Below are 20,561 nucleotides of genomic sequence, written 5' to 3' on the forward strand. Positions count from 1 at the left end.
GGGATCACCCGCCAATCGGTAGGCCCATCTGTATCCCAGCATCCCCCGGGCCGTTGCTTTCAGCGACGTCCGCATCTAAATTTACCTGCTCAGCGACCCTCCAGCCAGAGGGCGACCCTGCTTTCCCGCCGCTCGTGGCTCTGCCCTCCTACCTGCCTGCTGACCCGTGTGTGTTGTGTGTGCTGTCTACCCGCGGTGGCTCGGCAGCCCCGTCGTGACCATGTAATTACAACCAAAGTCACGGCGCCGCGGTGGGTGTTAGCGTCGGGGGAGACCGTCCAATTCCCTGGCTGCAGGAAACCGTGAAGATTATCCCTTTACGAGGGCTTCTGGGTGAAAACCTGTCGGCCAGGGTGTCTCCCCACGCGCTCTAATGGTGGGGGAGTGCGTGCGTGTGTGTTCCGGTGGGGGGGGGTGGGGAGGTGGTGGGGTGGAGCAATGTCGGCCTCGTCGCTCGGAGCGGCGAGATCGCAGGTGGGCCGCCCGCCGATCGGCTCCGTGGCGGCGGCATCACAGGTGCATTGCAAATTTTGATACTCCGACTGATGCTCCTGTTGTTGTGGAGTGACTCATGCAGCCAGCTATGGCTCTAGGGTTTGGTGTTACATGTTGTTTATGTCGTTTATTGTGAAAATTCGGTCAGTTCCAATTGATCAGTGTTACATTGCTTTCATGGCTTTATTTTGGTGATGTCGAAAAGTTTTTTGGTTTGGCCATGTTTGTTTGTTGTAGTACGGAGTTATACTGATGGCCTTAATCTTAGTTGTCTTGTGGTTGTTGTTGTTTGACTTGCATCCCACTGGGATTTTTGCACACAGCGTTGGTGTATGGTGCTTTTCAGGAATATTTTGCTGTGTTTTTTCCTGGATTTTCTGTTTGCACAGTCACATAATCACTTTAAGATGTTTTCTTGCTCATGTTTTTTTTTGCGGTTGCTCCCGATTCAAGAGCCGAATGGCTCACAGGGCTCTACCAAATAAATGAAACTGAAACTGAAAATAGGTTTACATGAGCCCCCACCGCCAGCCGCTAGAGGGCGGTGGAATCACCACAATGGAAGCAATGCGGATATTCAAGATTCTGGAATCGCGACTCCACTCCTACCGCTGCTCAACGACTCACAACGTTGTGAGTCGACGGGCGTGGAGTCGCGAATCCCCATCGATTCGCAGCGTGAGTGCCACGAGCAGTAGCGATTCCTTATCGAGATTCATTCTCAGACGCGCATCGATGCCATGTGCTGTATGTACAACACAGAACACTTGTTTTGCACCGTACGTAGCCAACCGTGCAAATCGGAGCTGGAATAAGAATGAATGGAGACTGATAGCATCATTTACACTGAATCTTGATTCCGAAAACATCTGAATGGCTCGAGGATTTGGCGATTTTAATCGCGCTGCTTAACAAACTTTATCGATTCCGTGACCGTTGGGGGCTCTACGAAAATCGATTTTCAATTAGAACGACGAAAGGATTCGCGACTCCATTTCTCTCGTCCCCCTCACCCGCAACAGACGTGAGTAGGGGTGAGTGTGGGTGAGTGAGGGTGAGTAGGGGTGAGTGAGGGTGAGTAGGGGTGAGTGAGGTGAGTAGGGGTGATTAGGGGTGAGATGGGGTGAGTGAGGTGAGTAGGGGTGAGTGAAGGTGAGTAGGGGTGAGTGTGGGTGAGTGAGGGTGAGTAGTGGTGAGTGAGGTGATTAGGGGTGAGTGAGGGTGAGTGGGGGTGATTGGGGGTGAGTAGGGGTGAGTGAGGGTGAGTAGGGGTGAGTGAGGTGAGATGGGGTGAGTGAGGGTGAGTGTGGGTGAGTAGGGGTGAATAGGGGTGATTAGGGGTGAGTAGGGGTGAGTGGGGGTGAGTGAGGGTGAGTGGGGGTGAGTAGTGGTGAGTGGGGGTGAGTGAGGGTGAGTGGGGGTGATTAGGGGTGAGATGGGATGAGTAGGAGTGAGTGAGGGTGAGTGGGGGTGAGTAGTGGTGAGTGTGGGTGAGTAGGGGTGAGTAGGGGTGAGATGGGGTGAGTAGGGGTGAGTGAGGGTGAGTAGGGGCGAGTGACGGTGAGATGGGGTGAGTGAGGGTGAGTAGGGGTGAGTGAGGTGAGATGGGGTGAGTGAGGGTGAGTGAGGGTGAGTGAGGGTGAGTAGGGGTGAGTGAGGTGAGTAGGGGTGAGTGAGGGTGAGTAGGGGTGAGTGGGGGTGAGTGAGGGTGAGTAGGGGCGAGTGACGGTGAGATGGGGTGAGTGGGGGTGAGTGGGGGTGAGTGGGGGTGAGTGAGGGTGAGTGGGGGTGAGTAGTGGTGAGTGAGGTGAGTAGGGGTGAGTGAGGATGAGTAGGGGCGAGTGACGGTGAGATGGGGTGAGTGAGGTTGAGTGGGGGTGAGTGAGGGTGAGTGAGGGTGAGTGAGGGTGAGTAGTGGTGAGTGAGGTGAGTAGGGGTGAGTGAGGGTGAGTAGGGGGGAGATGGGGTGAGTAGGGGCGAGTGACGGTGAGATGGGGTGAGTGAGGGTGAGTAGGGGTGAGTGAGGGTGAGTAGGGGTGAGTAGTGGTGAGTGAGGTGAGTAGGGGTGAGTGAGGGTGAGTAGGGGTGATATGGGGTGAGTAGGGGCGAGTGACGGTGAGATGGCGTGACTGAGGGTGAGTAGGGGTGAGTGGGGGTGAATAGGGGTGAGTAGTGGTCAGTGAGGTGAGTGGGGGTAATTAGGGGTGAGATGGGGTGAGTGAGGTGAGTAGGGGTGATTAGGGGTGAGATGGGGTGAGTAGGGGCGAGTGACGGTGAGATTGGGTGAGTGAGGGTGAGTAGGGCTGAGTAGTGGTGAGTGAGGTGAGTAGGGGTGAGTGAGGGTGAGTAAGGGTGATTAGGGGTGAGATGGGGTGAGTAGGGGCGAGTGACGGTGAGATGGGGTGAGTGAGGGTGAGTAGGGGTGAGTGAGGGTGAGATGGGGTGAGTGAGGGTGAGATGGGGTGAGTGAGGGTGAGATGGGGTGAGTGAGGGTGAAATGGGGTGAGTGAGGGTGAGTAGGGGTGAGTGAGGGTGAGTAGGGGTGAGTGAGGGTGATTAGGGGTGAGTGAGGTGAGTAGGAGTGAGTGGGGGTGAGTGGGGGTGAGTGAGGGTGAGTGGGGGTGAGTTGGGGTGAGTGGGGGTGAGTGAGGGTGAGTAGGGGTGAGTGGGGGTGAGTGGGGGTGATTGAGGGTGAGTGGGGGTGAGTGGTGGTGAGTGGGGGTGAGTGGGAGTGAGTGGGGTGAGTGAGGGTGAGTGGGGGTGAGTGAGGGTGAGTGGGGGTGAGTGAGGGTGAGTGAGGGTGAGTGGGGGTGAGTGAGTGGGGGTGAGTGAGTGGGGGTGAGTAGTGGTGAGTGAGGTGAGTAGGGGTAAGTGAGGGTGAGTAGGGGTGATTAGGGGTGAGATGGGGTGAGTAGGGGCGAGTGACGGTGAGATGGGGTGAGTGAGGGTGAGTAGGGGTGAGTGAGGGTGAGATGGGGTGAGTGAGGGTGAGTAGGGGTGAGTGAGGGTGAGTAGGGGTGAGTGAGGTGAGTAGGGGTGAGTGGGTGAGTGTGGGTGAGTAGTGGTGAGTGAGGTGAGTAGGGGTGAGTGGGGGTGAGTGAGGGTGAGTGGGGGTGAGTGAGGGTGAGTGGGGGTGAGTGAGGGTGAGTAGGGGTGGGATGGGGTGAGTGGGGGCGAGTGACGGTGAGACGGGGTGAGTGAGGGTGAGTGGGGGTGAGTGAGGGTGAGTAGCAGTGAGTGAGGGTCAGTGAGGTGAGGAGGGTTGAGTGAGGGTGAGTAGGGGTGGGATAGGGTGAATGAGGGTGAGTAGGTGTGAGATGGGGTGAGTGAGGGTGAGTATGGGTGAGTCAGGGTGGGTTAGGGTGAGTATGGGTGAGTGGTCCGCCACAAACAACCCCCTACCTCCTCGTGGTGCTGGACGGCAACGCTGTGGTGGGCAGTGCCGTGGGGGGAGGGCCAATTTAGATTGACCATTCCCCTCATGGCGTTTGTAACCACCACAGTGGCTAAATAGGGGCTCTGGATGGGTGCAAGGGGATAGTAACCCATCCACCTTCAATTAATTACCACAACACAACGTATAAAATATCTAATTAATAAGCTTGTGCCGGAGGCCCAGGGGGGACTGGTGTCTATGACGTCTGGCCAAACCCCATTTGGCGGAGCCAGGAGATTAAATATTTACCCTCGGGGCTCCTCCAGAAACAACAAAAAAACACTGAGGGTGGCCACGTGGAATGTTCGAACGTTCGCTGCAGATGAGAGGCTGCCACTCCTCTGTCGGGAGCTGGACTGGTACCATCCGGATCTCTGTTGTATTCAGGATGTCCGGTGGACCGCTCTGGGTCCTGCCACTATGAGGGGTGGACAGTCGTCTACACGGGGCAGGAGACTACCAAACAACAGTGAGTGGCTCTTCTTCTGAACAAAGGAATGAAGGGGGGATGGGAGCATGGCGGTGAGGTGTGGGAAGCGGTAAGCCCCATACTACTTTGAGCTCGCCTTCCCATCTACCGAAGGCGAGGAGTGGTGGTCATGGTTACTTATGCCCCCACCAAAGACGAACATCCGTGGAGGGATGCAGGCCAGGCTGATGAGTCAGACTCCTAATATGACCTGTCACAGGTGCTAGCTAAAGTGGCCCCTCGGGATAGTCATCTTGTTGGGTGACTTCAATGCCCGAGTTGGTCATGATGATGGCACCTGGTCTGGAGTGATTGGAAGGCATGGGCCAGATCAGCTCAATAACAATGATAGGAGGATGCTAGATTTTTGTGCAGCCCATAGGCTTGTAATTATCAACACTCTGTTCCGGCATCGGCGCATCAACACAACATCATGGATGCATGCCGGGTCCAAGCAAGAACATCTGCTGGACTATGTAGTGACGGAACAGCGAACGCGGGTCCATGTCCTTGACACCAGGACCTACCGTGGAGCTGATCTGCCCACTGACCATCGACTTGTCATCTGTAAGGTGTGCCTGCCATTCTTCCACTCTGGTGGTGGGTGTACACCCAGGACCCCATTCATACCCAAGGTGGCCTGGTCTCAGCTAGTTGATGAAGGTTATAAGCGAGAATTTAATCATCGCTTGCGGCTGGGGTTGGCATCTTCCCCCATTCCTCCAGATGTCGAGGGGAAATGGGTGAGGTTTAGGACTGTGTCTCATGCAGCTGCAATTACTGCTTTGGGTACATGGTTCAGACCTCCCTAGAGACCCTGGCTGACAGAGGAGGTGGTCAGGCTGGCTGAGAAAAAGCCACAGGCTCACTCTCATCGTCTACAGCATCCCCCGTAAGAGAATGAGGAGGCTTATCGCAGCCTTCGCTCGGATGTTCGGAGAGCCATGAGGCGCTGCAAGGTGGTCACTGGTTGCTGAGGAGATGGAGTCTGCCGCAATCGCTCGCGTTCACAAATCACTAATTAACTCCATCAAAAAAGTAACCTATTTCCATCATTAGGGGAAAAAAACGGTGACCCAATCTCCAACCCCCACGAACAGGTTTGCAGATTTGTTGAGCATATCTGTTAAGTCCTGGGGGAGGGGAAATCCCTCAGCCTGGACAACATCGTGGGACAAAGTGGGGATGACCTTGCTGAGGCTGTGAGTGGCTGGCTGAGGTGCCATCTGTTGAGGAAGTACTAAAGTCGATCCAGAGTCTGAGACCAGGAAAGGCACCGGTTAGAGATGGTCTCCCAAGCGAAATGCTGAGGGAGGGTGGCGTTTGTGCACAGACTGCCCTATATGACATCATAACAACGGTCTGGACCACTGGACGGGTTCCGCAGGATTGGAAAGATGCCCTGGTGGTCCCCCTTAAGAAGGGTGACCGCACAGACTAACAACTACAGGGGCATCTCACTCCTCAGTGTGCCGGGAAAGGTCCTGGCAAGGATTATTCAGCATCGCCTTGCCAGGCACGCTGAGGAGAGGCTTGCGGAGCCCCAATGCGGTTTCAGGAAAGGGCGGTCCTGCACAGATGCCATATTTTCTGTCCGTCTGCTACAGCAGAGGTGTATGGAATTCCAACAAGACCTACATCTCTGCTTTATTGACCTGGTCAAGGCCTATGATACCATCAGTAGGCCTGGGCTCTGGGTTGTTCTTCGTGCTTTTGGAGTACCTGACCCTCTGCTCACGATCATTAAGGACCTTCATGATGGTGAGCGGGCCCGGGTAAAACTACGTGGCCGGGAGTCAGAGCCATTCCCTGTACACCTTGGGGTGCGACAGGGATGTCCTCTGGCTCCCACATTATTTAACATCTATTTTGACCACGTAGTTCGTGAAGCCTTCAATAGCTGTACCGGGGGAATCTCCATATGGTACAGATATAATGGGAGGCTGATCGATGCCCGGGTGCGGTCAAGGGATGGCTCCCTATTGCTCAACCACGTTATGTATGCTGATGATTTGGTAATAGCTGCTCATTCAGAGGAGGAGTTGGAGACGCTGCTGCTGAGACTGGAGCGTGCCACTAAGAGGTGGGGCCTTACCATCAGCCCCACCAAAACTAAGCACCTGCCTGGGTATTTTGTACCATCGGACACTCCACTCCCACAACTCCCATTCGGTGATGGGGCAGTTGTGGAGAGAGTGGAGAGTTTCCCATACCTGGGCAGTGTGCTTATGACTGGCTCCAGTTTAACAGCAGAGGTCTCACTCCGAATCAGTCGAGCGGCAATATCTTTTCATCAGTTGCGTAACGCTGTGTGGAAGCTACCTGGTCTGTCGCTCCGCACTAAGCTTCAGGTCTTCTCGGCCACGGTCATTCCCTCCCTTCTCTACGCTTGCGAAACGTGGACCCCCCTAATGGAACATCTTCGCCGGTTAGAAACATTTAGGCTGGCCTGCCTGCGAATCATCCTGGGTTTAACCAGACTGGATTGTGTGAGGAGCTCACAAATCCTTGAAAGATCTGGGCAAGGTCCCATCGGTGAGCTCCTCCGGCGGAGAAGGCTGCGATGGCTGGGTCAAGTAGCCCGCATGCCCAGCCACCGCATGCCGAAACAGCTTTTGTTCGGCCGGATTGAGGGGGCTAAGCGGGCGCAGCACGGGCTAGAGAAGGACGTGGAGCTGAGTGGACTTGCCGATGACTGGTACCAGCGGTGTCAAGATCGGCCTCTGTGGAGGAGGCTCGTGAAGGACGCTACTGGGCAGTTGGAGGTAGTCACCCTCCAACAACAACGGAGGGCGGAGGAGTGACGCTCAGATCAACGAGCGGAGCGCCGGGTGGCTAAAGCACAGCAGGTTGGCACAGTAGGAGGCACAGGTGGTGCATCAGCCAGTCATCTCAGTCAGTCGACCCGTGGCACCTGGGTCTGCCCCGTGACCTCCTGCCAGCGGGCGTTCGACACTTCACGTGGCCTCAGGGTGCACATAGCCTGGCACAAGCGTCGTGGTGACGTCACCGCCACTTAGTGGCGAATGGCGGATGTTGTTGTAGTGGTGAATAGGGGTGAGGTGAGTTGGGGTGAGTGAGGGTGAGTAGCAGTGAGGGTGAGTGAGGGTAAGTAGGGGTGAGGGTGAGTGGGGGTGTGTAGGGTTGAGTGAGGGTGAGTAGGGGTTAGTGAGTGGGGAGCAATAGTGCAGTGGCTAGCACCTTGCGCTACGAATCTGGCGGCTTGAGTTCGATTCCCGCTCGTGACGAATATGTGAACCGGTCTTGTGCTTCCCCTAGATGCACTAGGCCTCAAATGAGTAACTGTTGTAGCGGTGTGAAGTAAACATCGCCACTAGGGAGACAAAGGCGGCCGGCCGTGGTGCTGGCCACCCACCCCTCCTGTGCCGTTACGGCCTTAATAGGTGCTCGATAACAACACTTGCTTCTACAGTATATTTAAGGCGATACTGGGGTCTTTTTGTCTTTGGAGTGTGAGTAGGGGTGAGTCGGGTGAGTGGCCATGGCCTCGTTCTTTGGAGAGGTGCTGCCCGTGTTTTCACGAGCGGGGAGCGACGACGAGAGCGGAGATGACGAGGAGAGTGAAGAGGAGGACAGGTACCATCTCGAGACTCGTAGACTCAGACTCGCACAGAGAATCATAGACTCAAACGGACTAACAGACTCACATAGACATACAGACTTACAGAGCGACCCATAGACTGACACAGAATATATACTCACACAAACATTCACATATACATAGAGACTCACACACACCCATATAATCACACAGACATACACAGACACACTCACATAGACATACAGTTTCACACATATACATTCCAACAGAAACCCATAGACTCACAAAGAGACATATAGACTCGCACATGGTGATGGGGGAGATGATGGTGATAGTGATAATGGTGATGATGGTGGCGGTGATGTTGATGGTGGTTGTTATAATGTGATCGATGATGGTGATGTCAATGGTCGTGATAATGATGATGTTGGTGATGATGGGAGTGATGGTGATGATGGTGGTGGTTTTGATGTTTCCAGTCGTGTGGTGATGTCGTGGAGTGATGGCGCAATCCCATCCTCCTGCTGCACACTCATCCTCGCTACAGGAGAACACGCTCTCGGTACCATTACCTCTATTAATACTATCACCGCCATCACCTTTATCACCACTATCATGAACACCATCACCACCATCAGCACTACAATCATATCACCATTATCACCATCACCAACATCACCATCATTAACACAGTTATCACCACCACCAATCGCCATCATTATCACAATTTTCACCGTCATGAGGACAAGATGATAATCATGCGGGACATGCCAGGATTACCAAGGAGACAATCTAAAAAAATCTGTGACGTTTCATATAATGGCTCTTATTCACAGTGTTGTTGACAGACGTGTTGAGTTTTGTGTTCAAGCACCACTTCTAACGCAGCAGCATCACAAGATATATTTTGTTTAATTGAAAGGGAGTCCACACCAGGTGGTCTTCAGGCTTTATTAAAAATCCGTTGCACTACAACACATGCACTGGTAAGGGAGCCGCTGCTTCAGGATCACTCACATCCGTCACATCCCATCTCTATACACTCTCCCCGATCTCACAGGAACCCTCCAGCTAGTTCCTCTAATCTCCGCCATCCCCTTTTCTCCACCAAACCTGTCCCTTGGCCTGTCTGTCCGCCACTCGCTCTCCCTTTTTTCCCCTTCAAATCTCTCTCCCAGTCCTTAGCCAATTCCGTGCTTTTTCCTTCACAGGTGTGTTCCAGCCACCTTTGATTGAATAGTTATGGTGTGCCTTTGGGCCCTTGCATCACCCCAATGTGTCCTTACACCACGTTTACATAATGACTAGCGTTTGCTACGCTGCACAGTGACCAGAATATTATACTTTACACTGCAGTGACTGCTATGCAAAGCACACATTTGGCTGAAGTTTGAATCATGTTGCCATCCAGAGTGAAGCAGCAGTAGTCAGGATGATTAATGATCCAGCATTCACTTATTAACTATTAACTCCAGTCACTTGCTCAACCACTCACCCACTTACCGACTAACCCACTCACTCTAGGCATCCCTTCCATTTTCTCTTTTTACAAGCTCTCATAATCGCCTCATTTCTATAAACGTTTTACACTCTAATAGCGCTGTTTGTTGCTGGCTGCTTGTCCATGTGCTGTGCCCTCAGGGTTCGTGCAAGTATTTGTGCTGGGTTTGGGGGGTCAATCATGGGTGCAGAGGGGGTCCTTGCACCCACAGGGCACGACCCCTGCCCCCCCTGCACCCCCCGGGGAAAAGTGGGGGGTGCAGACGTGTCGCGTCTACCAACACAGAGATTCACCAGAGGTACGCAGGGACACGGGGATACAAGACATGGAATATGAGGACCGGAGACATGGGGACACGGAGACATGTGGACACTGAGACACACGGGGACCGGAGACACAGGGACTGAAGGCACAGCGGCACGTTGTCGTAGTGCTGCGAAGTTACACATTAGGCAGCAATGTCCACTGTGGTACTGATTCACTCCTATGCTTCCTGGTCTCTGTCCAGGTGTGGGTGGCACTGTGTGCTTACACCATCCCAGAGGAGCTGCTTCATGATTGGGCGAAGCAGGTAAGTGGCACAACTAATCACAAGCCAGGTTTGGTGACCATGTGTTCCCATGGGCCAGGAGTGTGTCAGAATATTGGTGAATGTTGTTGAAGTCTGCGTTGAATTGCATTACATTTCCAAACATTTGCTCAGCTTGTTTTCTCAAACTGCCTATTTCTCTCTCTAAAATTTTCCAGGCTCTCATAGGTCCATTTGCTCTTTCTCTCCCCCGGCCGCTTCGGCGTGGATTTCCACACAACTCTCTCTAAAATTTACAAGAATTGCTGGGTCTTTCTCTCCCTCTGCCGCCGCGGAGTGGATTTCCACACAGCTCTCTCATTGACGTGCTAATTTCTCTACTCCAGCAGACCCACCTCTCTCTCTGCCACCCCCCCTCTCTCGTTATTTAAGGCCACGACACAGAGGCATTGGGTCTCTGTGTGTGTATGTTGTGTGTCTCTCTCTGTGTGTGTCTGTGTTGTCTCTCTCTGCTTGTGTGTCTGTCTGTGTGTCTCCGTGTCTGTGTTTTGTCTCTCTCTCAAATTTAGTTCTACCTGATGACGACCGCGTGTGTTGCAATCGAAATGTCGTATTCTATGATTTAATTTATTTTCTTTCTACGTGACTTTACCAAAAGAACCAAAGAGGATTGTGGTTTTTGGGTTTGTAGATAACAGGATTGCCCTGTGTAGTTGGTGACTTTGGCTGACCCTGTGCGGGGCCGGGTCCTTGTACTGTCTGGACTGCGGGCATCGGAGCTACTGGTTGCACCACTCGGAAGGACCCTGAGCTCTGCCCCCTGGAAGGACCCCTTGGCATGGCCCCTCCTCCCTCCCCCCATGCATGCAACTGGGCTGCCTGCTGCAGGTGCCTGACGTCGGCTCAATTTGTAGATATTGTTGTGGTGGTTGTGGATCCCTGTGCCAGTTAGAATCATTCAGTCTGGCCTGCCTATGATCCTGGGTTTAACCAGGCTGGATTGTGTGAGGAGTTCACAAACCCTTGAAAGATCTGGACACAGTCCCATCAGTGAGCTCATCCATCAGGTAAGGCTACATTGGCTGGGTCATGTAGCCCACATGGCCAGCCACCGCAAACCTAAGCTGCTTCTGTTTGCCTGAATGGAGCAGGCGAAACGGACGCGGCACAGGCTAGAAAAGAGGTGGGCTGATGTGGTACAGGAGGATGTGGAGCGAAGTGGACTTGCCGAAGACTGGTACCAGCGATGTTAATATTGGTATCTATGGAGGCGACTCATGAAGGATGCTACTAGGCAGTTGGAGGCAGTCGCCCTCCAGCTACAGTGGAGGGCACAGCAGCGACGCTCACAACAGCAATTGGAGTGTCATGCAGCTAAAATGCAGCAAATTGGAACAGTAGAGGTCACAGGTGATGCATCTGCCAGTCATCTCAGTCAGGCAACCCATGTAACCTAGGTCTGTCCCGTGACCTGCCAGTGAGATTTCGACACTTTACGTGGCCTCAAGTGCACCTAGCCTGACACAAGCCACGTGGTGACGTCACGAATGGCGGCTGTTGTGGTTGGTTGTGTTTATGGTTAATGTGGTGTTGGTTGTGGTTGATGTGGTGGGTTATGTGGAATAAGCTCCATGGTGATGTGGTTGTGGTTCATGTTGTTTTGGTTAATGTGGAGGTGTTTGATGTGGTTGTGATTTTGCTTGATGTGATGCTGGTTGTAGTGGTGAGCGAGGCAGTGCTGAGGGCAGTGCCAGTCGCCCTGTATCTCCTCTACTCGGAGGCCCCTGCCCCCGACCTCCCCAGCACCCGTGCCTTCCTGCCGGTCCTGAGTCTCCCACCTCTCACAGGCCTCACTCCGGTGAGATCACGCACTGTCACCGACTCTCATTCACTCGCACTCAGACACACACAGCCACACTTCCTCACACACCCTCATACACAAAGATCCCCCGTGTAACCTTAATTAATTTAACACTCTATGGGCAAATGCTGCTCGCAATCACCTGTGAAGGCATGATGAGGTGGATGGCCAGCACCACACCTGACCGCCTTTTCACACTGAAGCTGAATCAACCTAAGGGAGTCCCAAAACCCATTCACATAATTGTCACTGTTTGCCATGAGCAGGAATCAAACTCGGATTGCCGGGGTCATAGTACAGTATGGTAACCACAACACTACCACTCCCCACTCTTACACCCACATTCGATTACACTCTCACATTCAGTCACACAACTACCATTTGCCACTAAGTGGCGGTGACATCACCGTGGCGCTTGTGCCAGATTAGGTGCCAGACTAGGCTGCCCTAGGCTCACCTCCCCATCATCAAAGTTATACGCCTTCCCACCATTTGAAAAAGAAGCCACCTACACCACCAGTATCAAAATAGGGGAGCCGCACATCACCATAGTGTACAAAGCCTCTAATGCAAAATGGCCAAAGCCAGCACTCCCAAGTGTACCAATCCCAGCCCTATACATTTATCATGCTGACGGCGAAGACCTCACTAACTGGATATCCACTGAAAATCTGCACCTGGTTTTCGATCCCAAGCAACAAGCAACTTTCCACTCTGCTTGCTGGCATCACCACTACAACCCGGACCTCACCATAGTTTCCAAATATCAAAGTGGAAGCACACTGCATGCATCCCACAAAATACTTCCAAGCTTCCCCAAAAGTCAACATAGGCCCATCATCACCCACATTGGCATAAAAATCCCTGTGATTGTGTAAAAAAAATTTCCAAGGTGGAACCTGCTCAAATATGACTGGAACCACTATACGGAGGCTGTAGAGAGAGTGGTGAGTAGAATTCCCATCACACTGGAATGCTATCACCGTTTTATTGGCCTCTTTACAGCAGTCACCAAGAAGAGCATCCCCACCCGAGGCTTCTGGAAATAATACTCTCCATGCTGGACAAAGGATTTCCAGGACCTGCTCCGAAAGCAACAACCAGTTAGGCAGTCCACAGGTTGGAAAGGCCCTGCTAGAGTCTTTAGACTCAGCCAGATGCAAAGGATTGAGTGCGTTGAAGCCCTGGACTTCACACACTCCAGCCACCGTGCCTGGGCCCTACTATGATGCCTGGGTGCTGCTAATCCAACAATACCAGACCTCAAAAGTCCTGCCCAACTCTATAGCCTCCAAACTAGTGGAGAACACAAAAGGACGTCTTGACAAAAACATCAAGCGAGAGATCCTTAGCCAATTACACCAGACAATGGCCTCAATTTCTTCACAAGACCCCACCGCTATCAGCACAAAGGAAGTGAGGGACAGTCTGGCTGCAATGAAGGCAAGGCTTCTGGCAGAGATGGAATCCTCCAGAATTTCTTCACCAATTAGGTCCTAGGGGACTCCAATGCTTGGCAAAGCTTTACACAAACATGAAAACCAGATGCATCCAAAATGCATGTTGGAAAGCAATGGTTATCACCATACCCAAATTGGGAAAGCCAACCAATGACCCGGGAAGGGATAGGCCAATATCACTCCTGTGCACGACCTATAAACTCCTGGAACGCATCATCCGGAGAATCAGCCCTCTGGTCGCGTCAGTGATCCCTGAAGATAAGGTCCACCCTAAACCGCATCCACACAAACCATGGCAGCAGATGCGGATACCTAATGCACAAATGGAAAATAAATAAAAAACTCTCCAGTGTGTGACTGGTCACCCAGAACAGACCATACAACATAATGATGCAATGCCCGATCCACAAATATGAAGGGGACATCACAGCGATACACTCCGCTACTCCTGACGTGGTTATCTGGCTTGACCACCTGAATGTGAAAATGTAGTTGTTGCTCTGCATCTACATCAGCCATATCAAAGAAGAACACCTCCCCATCAACGGAAAGATGCCACGCGATGCAAAGCCTGTGCGAGCAGGGTGGCAAAATTGGTTAGCTGGCGCAGTCTGAAATCTCCCCGGGTCAGCGGGGGCTGGCCTGAGGTAGCTCCCATCTCTGGCTGGTCCTTGCATGCCATTGTCGCTCGCCCATGCCTCTGAATCTTTATCCACGTCTCCATCTCCCAAAATGAGGAATACTCCTTCCCAAGCGTGTGAAATACATCAGCCCTGTGGCCGGAGCCCCAGAGCGGGGTTTGATGGGCAACGGGGGAGTGGAGGGACGGCCCCTTGCCACACTAGCCCCGAGCAGAGAACCATATACCCCCCTCCGACTGCTGTGGAGTGCCAGCCCGGCTCATGGTTGTACGCAGGGGTTGCACTCCACATCTCACTACCTCACACAAAGGTTTGGCATTCATGTCCCTCTGCCTCGCAACCATTCACCCTCTCTTCTGTTGGTATTACCTCCACTTAGTGGCGAACGGTGGTTGTTGTTATCCTCGTACAAAACAAAGATCCCCCATATAGCCTTCATAGACTGTTAGGACAAGTGTTGTTATCAAGCATCAATGAAAGCAAGCACATCACGTGGGGGTGGGGGGGCCAGCACCACCCGTGACCACCACAACCCCCGACCGCCTTTGTCTCCCTAGTGATGATATTTAAACATCGCACCAGGTCCTCAAATGAGGCTGAGTCAACCTAGGGGAGGCCCACGACTGGTTCAATTAATCGTCACTGGTGTTGGCTGTGAGTGAGAATCGAACTCGGCTGTCTAGGTTCGTAGTGCAGTGCACTAACTGCTACACCTCCCCTCCTCACTCACACTCATGCTGTCACACACTCATCATACTGTGTGATGTTTTAGATTTAAAGCTTTCGTGACTGCTAGGATCCATACTCTTTGGTTCTATTGGGTAAAGTCACGTAGGTGAAAATAAAATAACAAAAATTTTTTTTCACCTACGTGACTTTACCCAATAGAACCAAAGAGTGTGTGTGTGATGTTTGTCTTTGTCCCCATACTTCACCACTTCTTGCAGCTCTCAGCACCAAGCCTTCCGCAGCTGCAGATGTTGATGAAGCCACCGGCCTTACCCAGCAACATCTATACATAGACCCATAGCCTCACAGAGACATATAGACTGACAGAGACCAGACTCGCATTAAGACCTATATACGAATGTAGAAGACCCATCGACTCACTTAGAGAACCATAGACTTGCATAAAGACCCATTGAATCACAGAGACCCATAGACTTTTATAGGGACCCATAAACTTGCATTTGAGACCCCAAAGACTCACAGAGATGCATATACTCACATAGAGACTCATTGACTCACACAGAAACCCATAGACTTACATGAGGACCCATAGGGTCACATAGACCCATAGACTCACTTTAGAATCTTTGGGTTTCTATATGAGTATGTAACCTTGCACAATTTAAGGAATTTGTCAGTTACCTAATTAAACATTTTACAGTGCTGTTTTTTGCTGGCGACTGGGCGTTTTGGGAATTTGTTCCTGTGCTCAATTGTGATTAAAAATAAAGTAACGCCAATCACATATGTGGCTGTGTGTGGATCTATGTGTGAGCCTGGGTATTTGTGGCTGTATGTCTATGGACATATCTGAGTGCTTTATTAAATTAGAGTTTTTGTGTGTATGTGCTTCTATTTGTATGTATGTTGAGTCCGGAAAAACAACCCCCTACCTCCTCGTTGGTGCTGGACGGCAATGCTGTGGTGAGTAGTGCCATGGGAGGAGGGCACATTTAGATTGGCCATTCCCCTCATGGCATTTGTAGCCACCACAGCAAGGCAAAGGGGGCTCTGGATGGGTGCGAGGGGCTGGTAACCCCTCCAACCTTCAATTAATTACCACTAAACCACTAATTTACACTTTAAATAAGCTTGTGCCGGAGGCCCCGGGGGGACAGACATCTATGACGTCTCCTGGCCAAACCCCATTTGGCGGAGCCAGGAGACTGAATCCTTACGTGGAATGTTCGGTTGGCATCGTCCCCCACTCCTGATGTCGAGGGGCAATGGGCGAAGTTTAGGACTGTGGCTCAAGCAGCTGCAATGGCTGCTTTGGGTACACGGTCCAGACCTCAGAGACCCTGGCTGACAGAGGAGGTGTTCAGGCTGGCTGAGAAAAAGCGACAGTCCCACTCTCATCGTCTACAGCATCCCACATCAGAGAATGAGGAGGCTTACCGCAGCCTTTGCTCGAATGTTCGGAGAGCCGTGAGACACTGCAAGGATGGGTGGTGGTCGCGGGTTGCTGAGGAGATGGAGTCTGCCTCAATCGCCCACGATCACACATCGCTCTTTAACTCCATCAAAAAAGTAACTTGCAGCGCCACACCTATTACCATCATTAGGGGAAAGAACGGTGATCCAATCCCCGACCCCCAGGAACAGGTTTGCAGATTTGCTGAGCATTTCTGTGAGGTCCTGGGGGAGGGAAAATCCCTAAGCCTGGAAAACAAAGTGGGACAAAGTGGGGATGACCCTGCTTAGGCTGCGGTGCCTTAAATATTGGAAGAAGTCGCCCCCAGTGAGTGGCTGGTTGAGGTGCCATCTGTTGAGGAAGTACTGAAGGCGATCCAGAGTCTGAGACCAGGAAAGGCACTGGGCAGAGATGAGCTCCCAAGCAAAATTCTGCGGGAGGGTGGCGTTTGTGCACAGTCTGCCCCACATAACATAACAACAGTCTGGACCACTGGACGCGTTCCGCAGGATTGGAAGGATTCCCTGGTGGCCCCCTCTTCAAGATGGGGGACCGCACAGACTGGAACAACTACAGGGGCATCTCACTCCTCAGTGTGCCGGGAAAGGTCCTGGCAAGGATTATTCAACATCGCCTTGCCAGGCACGCTGAGGAGAGGCTTGCGGAGCCCCAATCCGATTTCAGGAAAGGGCGGTTCTGCACAGATGCCATATTTTCTATCTGTCTGCTACAGTAGAGGTGTAGGGAATTCCAACAAGACCTACATCTCTGCTTTATTGACCTGGTCAAGGCCAATGTTACCATCAATAGGCCTGGGCTCTGGATTGTTCTTCATGCTTTCAGAGTCCCTGACCCTTTGCTCACGATCATTAAGGACCTTCATGATGGTGAGCGGGCCCGGGTAAAATTACGTGGCTGGGAGTCGAAGCCATTCCCTGTTCACTTTGAGGTGTGACAGGAATGTCCTCTGGCTCCCACATTATTTAACATATATTTCGACCACGTCGTTTGTGAAGCCTTCGATGGCTGTACCAGAGGAATTTCCATCTGGTACAGATACAATGGGAGGCTGATCGATGCCCGGGTGCGGTCAAGGGATGGCTCCCTATTGGTCAACCATGTTATGTATGCCGATGATCTGGTAATTGCTGCTCACTCAGAGGAGGAGTTAGAGGCACTGCTGCAGAAGCTGGAGCTTTCCACTAAGAGGTGGGGCCTTACCATCAGCCCCACCAAAACTAAGCACTTGCCGGGTATGTTGTACCATCGGACACTCCACCCCCACAACTCCCAATTGGTGATGGGATAGTTGTGGAGAGAGTGGAGAGCTTCCCATACCTGGGCAGTGTGCTCATGACCGGCTTCGGTTTGACAGCAGAGATCTCACTCCGAACCAGTCGAGCAACATTATCTTTTCATCAGTTCCGGAACACTGTGTTGAAGCTACCTGGTCTGGCGCTCCGTAGAAAGCTTCAGGTCTTCCCGGCCACAGTCATTCCCTCCCTTCTCTACGCTTGCGAAACGTGGACCCCCCAAATGGAACATCTTTGCCAGTTAGAAACATTTAGGCTGGCCTGCCTGTCATCCATCCTGAGTTTAACCAGGCTGGATTGTGTGAGGAGCTCACAAATCCTTGAAAGATCCGGACAAAGTCCCATCAGTGAGCTCCTCCGGCAGGCAAGGCTGTGTTGGCTGGGTCACGTAGCCCGCATGCCCAGCCACCGCATGCTTAAACAGTTTTTGTTTGGCCGGATCGATGGGGCTAAATGGGCGCGGCATGGGCTAGAGATGAGATGGAGTAATGTGGTACAGGAGAATGTGGAGCTGAGTGGACTTGTCGATGACTGGTACCAGCGGTGTCAAGATCGGCCTCTGTGGAGGAGGCTCGTGAAGGACGCAATTGGGAAGTTGGAGGCAGTCGCCCTCCAACAACGGAGGGCAGAGGAGCGACGCTCCCAACAACGAGTGGAGCACTGGGTGGCTAAAGCACAGCAAGTTGGCACAGTAGGGGGCACAGATGGTGCATCAGCCATTCATCTCAGTCGACCTGTGACACCTGGGTCTGCCCCATGACCTGCCAGCGGGCGTTCGACACTTCACGTGGCCTCAACATGCACATAGCCTGGCACAAGCGTCGTGGTAACGTCACCGCACTTAGTGGCGAATGCCGGTTGTTTTTGATGTATGTTGAACTTTTTTCCCACCGTACATAGACAACCATGCGAATCAGAGGTGTTTGTGCGAGGTGCTGGTAATCCACCATAATTTACTTGCCAAAATAACCACGGTGAAAACACCAAAATAAGGTTTTGCCAATAAATGGGGGAATCAATACCTATGACTTCCCTCGAGGTTCTTACAGAAACAGGAAAACCACATGGAATGTTCGAAGACTCAAATGTGGATGGGAGGCTGCCGTTCCTCTGTTGGGAGCTGGACTGGTACCGCCTGGATATTTATGGAATAAAGGTCTGGTGTGCTGGTTCTCGCGTCAATCGCTCTGAGGGGTGGACAGTCCTCCACTCTTAAGTAGGAAACTGCAAAACTATAGGGAATTACCCTTCTGAACAAAATAATTAAGGGGGCGTTGGAGTGTGGATGTGAGGTGTGGGCAGCTGTGAGTCCCAGCCTCTTGTGAGCTCCCCTTCATTAACAGGACGTGAGGAAGAGTGGTGGTGGCTTACGCCCCCACTAAGATGATCATGGGCTTGTAATCAATAACATGCTGTTCTGGCATCGGCGCATCCACACAACATCGTAACCAACATGGACCCCTGCTAAACAACATAACTAACATCGATGTGCAAATAAACCAATTAACCTAAACAATTGCGTGGTCTCGGTAGGTGTTTGTTTCAGTGGGGTCAGTCGTTCGTGGCAATGAGACGCGGCGGACATAGAAACCGCATTGCTGTAGAGTCCCTCTAGTGTCTGGCAGAGATTGGAAACATGAAGCTCCGGAGTCGCATGCGGCTTTTTAAGGACTGTGTCGTGACGTTATTTATTAAGGACCGTTTCACATTCACATGCATCGGCGCCTCTTGAAATGGTCTGTGGGCATAGCATGACCCTAGCCCAGTGGTTCTTAACCTTGTTGGAGGTACCGAACCCCACCAGTTTCATATGCGCATTCACCGAACCCCTCTTTAGTGAAAAATAAAATGTGATTTTTTTTCAAATTCAAGACATAGATATGTGTTTTACTGGTACACAAAATGAGCCGTGCATGAACATTACCTTGTTCAAAGAATAAAACCAACACAATGCATAAACTCACAACAAATTACATACCTGGAAATCAATGTGACTTCTGCTGTTGCCTTTGAGAGATCAGTTCAGATATGCGTTGCTTCACCTTGGCAAGTGCCACTCTCATGTCATTTTCACAGCAAAGTCTGTTCCTTTTCTTCGTTTTTATGTCCAGCATCCTCGAAAAGGATTGCTCACAAAGATATGTTGTAACAAATGGTATAAAAAAATCCAGGGCTTTCTTAGCAATAACTGGATACTTGTTCATTTGTCGACACCAAAACGTTGAGAGCGTTGTTGTTCTGAAGAGTTGCTGTTGAACCTGGCTCTGCTGAATTTCAATGATTTCGTCGAGGAATTCATCATTGACATCTGCTGTTTCAACAGCAAACGTGAACGGCTGTCTCACCCATGCTGGATATGACTCTCTTGTAGGGAAATATCCGTCGAGAGACTTTGCAAGCTCATCTAAGTGCGTGGCAATTGTTTGCTTCAGTTCCGTGGATACAGAAATATCTCCGATTCCAGACACATCTTCGATCTTACTTGCACAGTCGTCCAGAAGCGGGAAGTTTGCGAAGTTATTGTTCTCTGTTCGTCGTTTCCATAACGGTAGCTTTTTTTGAAAAGCCTTCAGGTGTTCTTCCGCTTCCATGATATTGACTCCACCACCCTGCATCTGCTGATTGAGATGATTGAGAGCTGCGAATATATCAGCCATGTACGCTAAAATGAGAATGAACTCAGGATTTTTGGAGCAATCTGCATGGCAGTGTTGGTGCTCTTGCAAAAACAGGGCTAATTCCACACGCATGGCAAAAACACGATTCAGCACCTGTCCCCGGGATAACCACCGAATATTAGAATGGAGCAGAAGTACCTCAAATTCAGAGCCCATTTCTTTACACAGCTCACTGAAGATGCGGTGCCTCAGAGCACTTTTTCGCACATAGTTCACACATTCCACCACAGTTTTTAATACTTCTGTCATTTTTGGAGGTAAGGTTTTTGTTGCCAACGCATGCCTGTGCAGAATACAATGCGTCACAATGATGTGTGGTGCATCGGCCTTTACTAGCGCACCAAAACCAGACTTTCTTCCCAGCATGACTGGAGCTCCGTACGTACAAACTGCAGAAACCATATCCCATGAAAGATTGTTGTCTCTGAAGAAGTCATCCACAAGCTTCTTCACATCGGCTGCCTTCGTTGTTG

General features: G+C 51.6%; 1 protein-coding gene across 7 annotated transcripts; it reads left to right on the forward strand.

The window, feature by feature from the left end:
* Positions 1-492: 492 nt before the first annotated feature.
* PSMG1 (proteasome assembly chaperone 1) lies at positions 493-15,428 on the forward strand. 7 transcript variants are annotated; one of them, XM_076057375.1, is made up of 9 exons: positions 1,230-1,519; positions 4,319-4,400; positions 7,882-7,997; positions 8,442-8,524; positions 9,604-9,761; positions 9,972-10,034; positions 10,706-10,880; positions 11,714-11,850; positions 14,902-15,428. In XM_076057375.1, the coding sequence occupies exons 3-9, from the start codon at positions 7,903-7,905 to the stop codon at positions 14,974-14,976; spliced, it is 786 nt and encodes a 261-aa protein (XP_075913490.1). In that variant the 5' UTR covers positions 1,230-1,519; positions 4,319-4,400; positions 7,882-7,902; the 3' UTR covers positions 14,977-15,428. The 7 variants fall into 7 exon arrangements, with proteins under 7 accessions (XP_075913489.1, XP_075913490.1, XP_032835909.1 ...); XM_032980016.2 differs by having other exon boundaries at positions 1,231-1,519; positions 7,873-7,997; XM_076057374.1 differs by lacking the exons at positions 1,230-1,519; positions 4,319-4,400 and adding an exon at positions 493-516 and having other exon boundaries at positions 7,873-7,997.
* The last annotated feature ends 5,133 nt before the right edge of the window (positions 15,429-20,561 follow it).

The sequence above is a fragment of the Petromyzon marinus genome, chromosome 82 (assembly GCF_048934315.1).
Source record: "Petromyzon marinus isolate PM22_M1 ecotype Great Lakes invasive population chromosome 82, UKy_Petmar_22M1.pri1.0, whole genome shotgun sequence".
In the NCBI taxonomy this organism is placed as follows: domain Eukaryota; kingdom Metazoa; phylum Chordata; class Hyperoartia; order Petromyzontiformes; family Petromyzontidae; genus Petromyzon; species Petromyzon marinus.

Coding starts and splice junctions, on each gene's coding strand:
- PSMG1 (XM_076057374.1), top strand. CDS start 7,903: ATGGCCTCGTTCTTTGGAGAGGTGCTGCCCGTGTTTTCACGAGCGGGG. Junction 8,525..9,603: donor TACAGGAGAACACGCTCTCG/GTACCATTACCT, acceptor CTGTGCCCTCAG/GGTTCGTGCAAGTATTTGTG. Junction 11,851..14,901: donor CTCTCACAGGCCTCACTCCG/GTGAGATCACGC, acceptor CACTTCTTGCAG/CTCTCAGCACCAAGCCTTCC.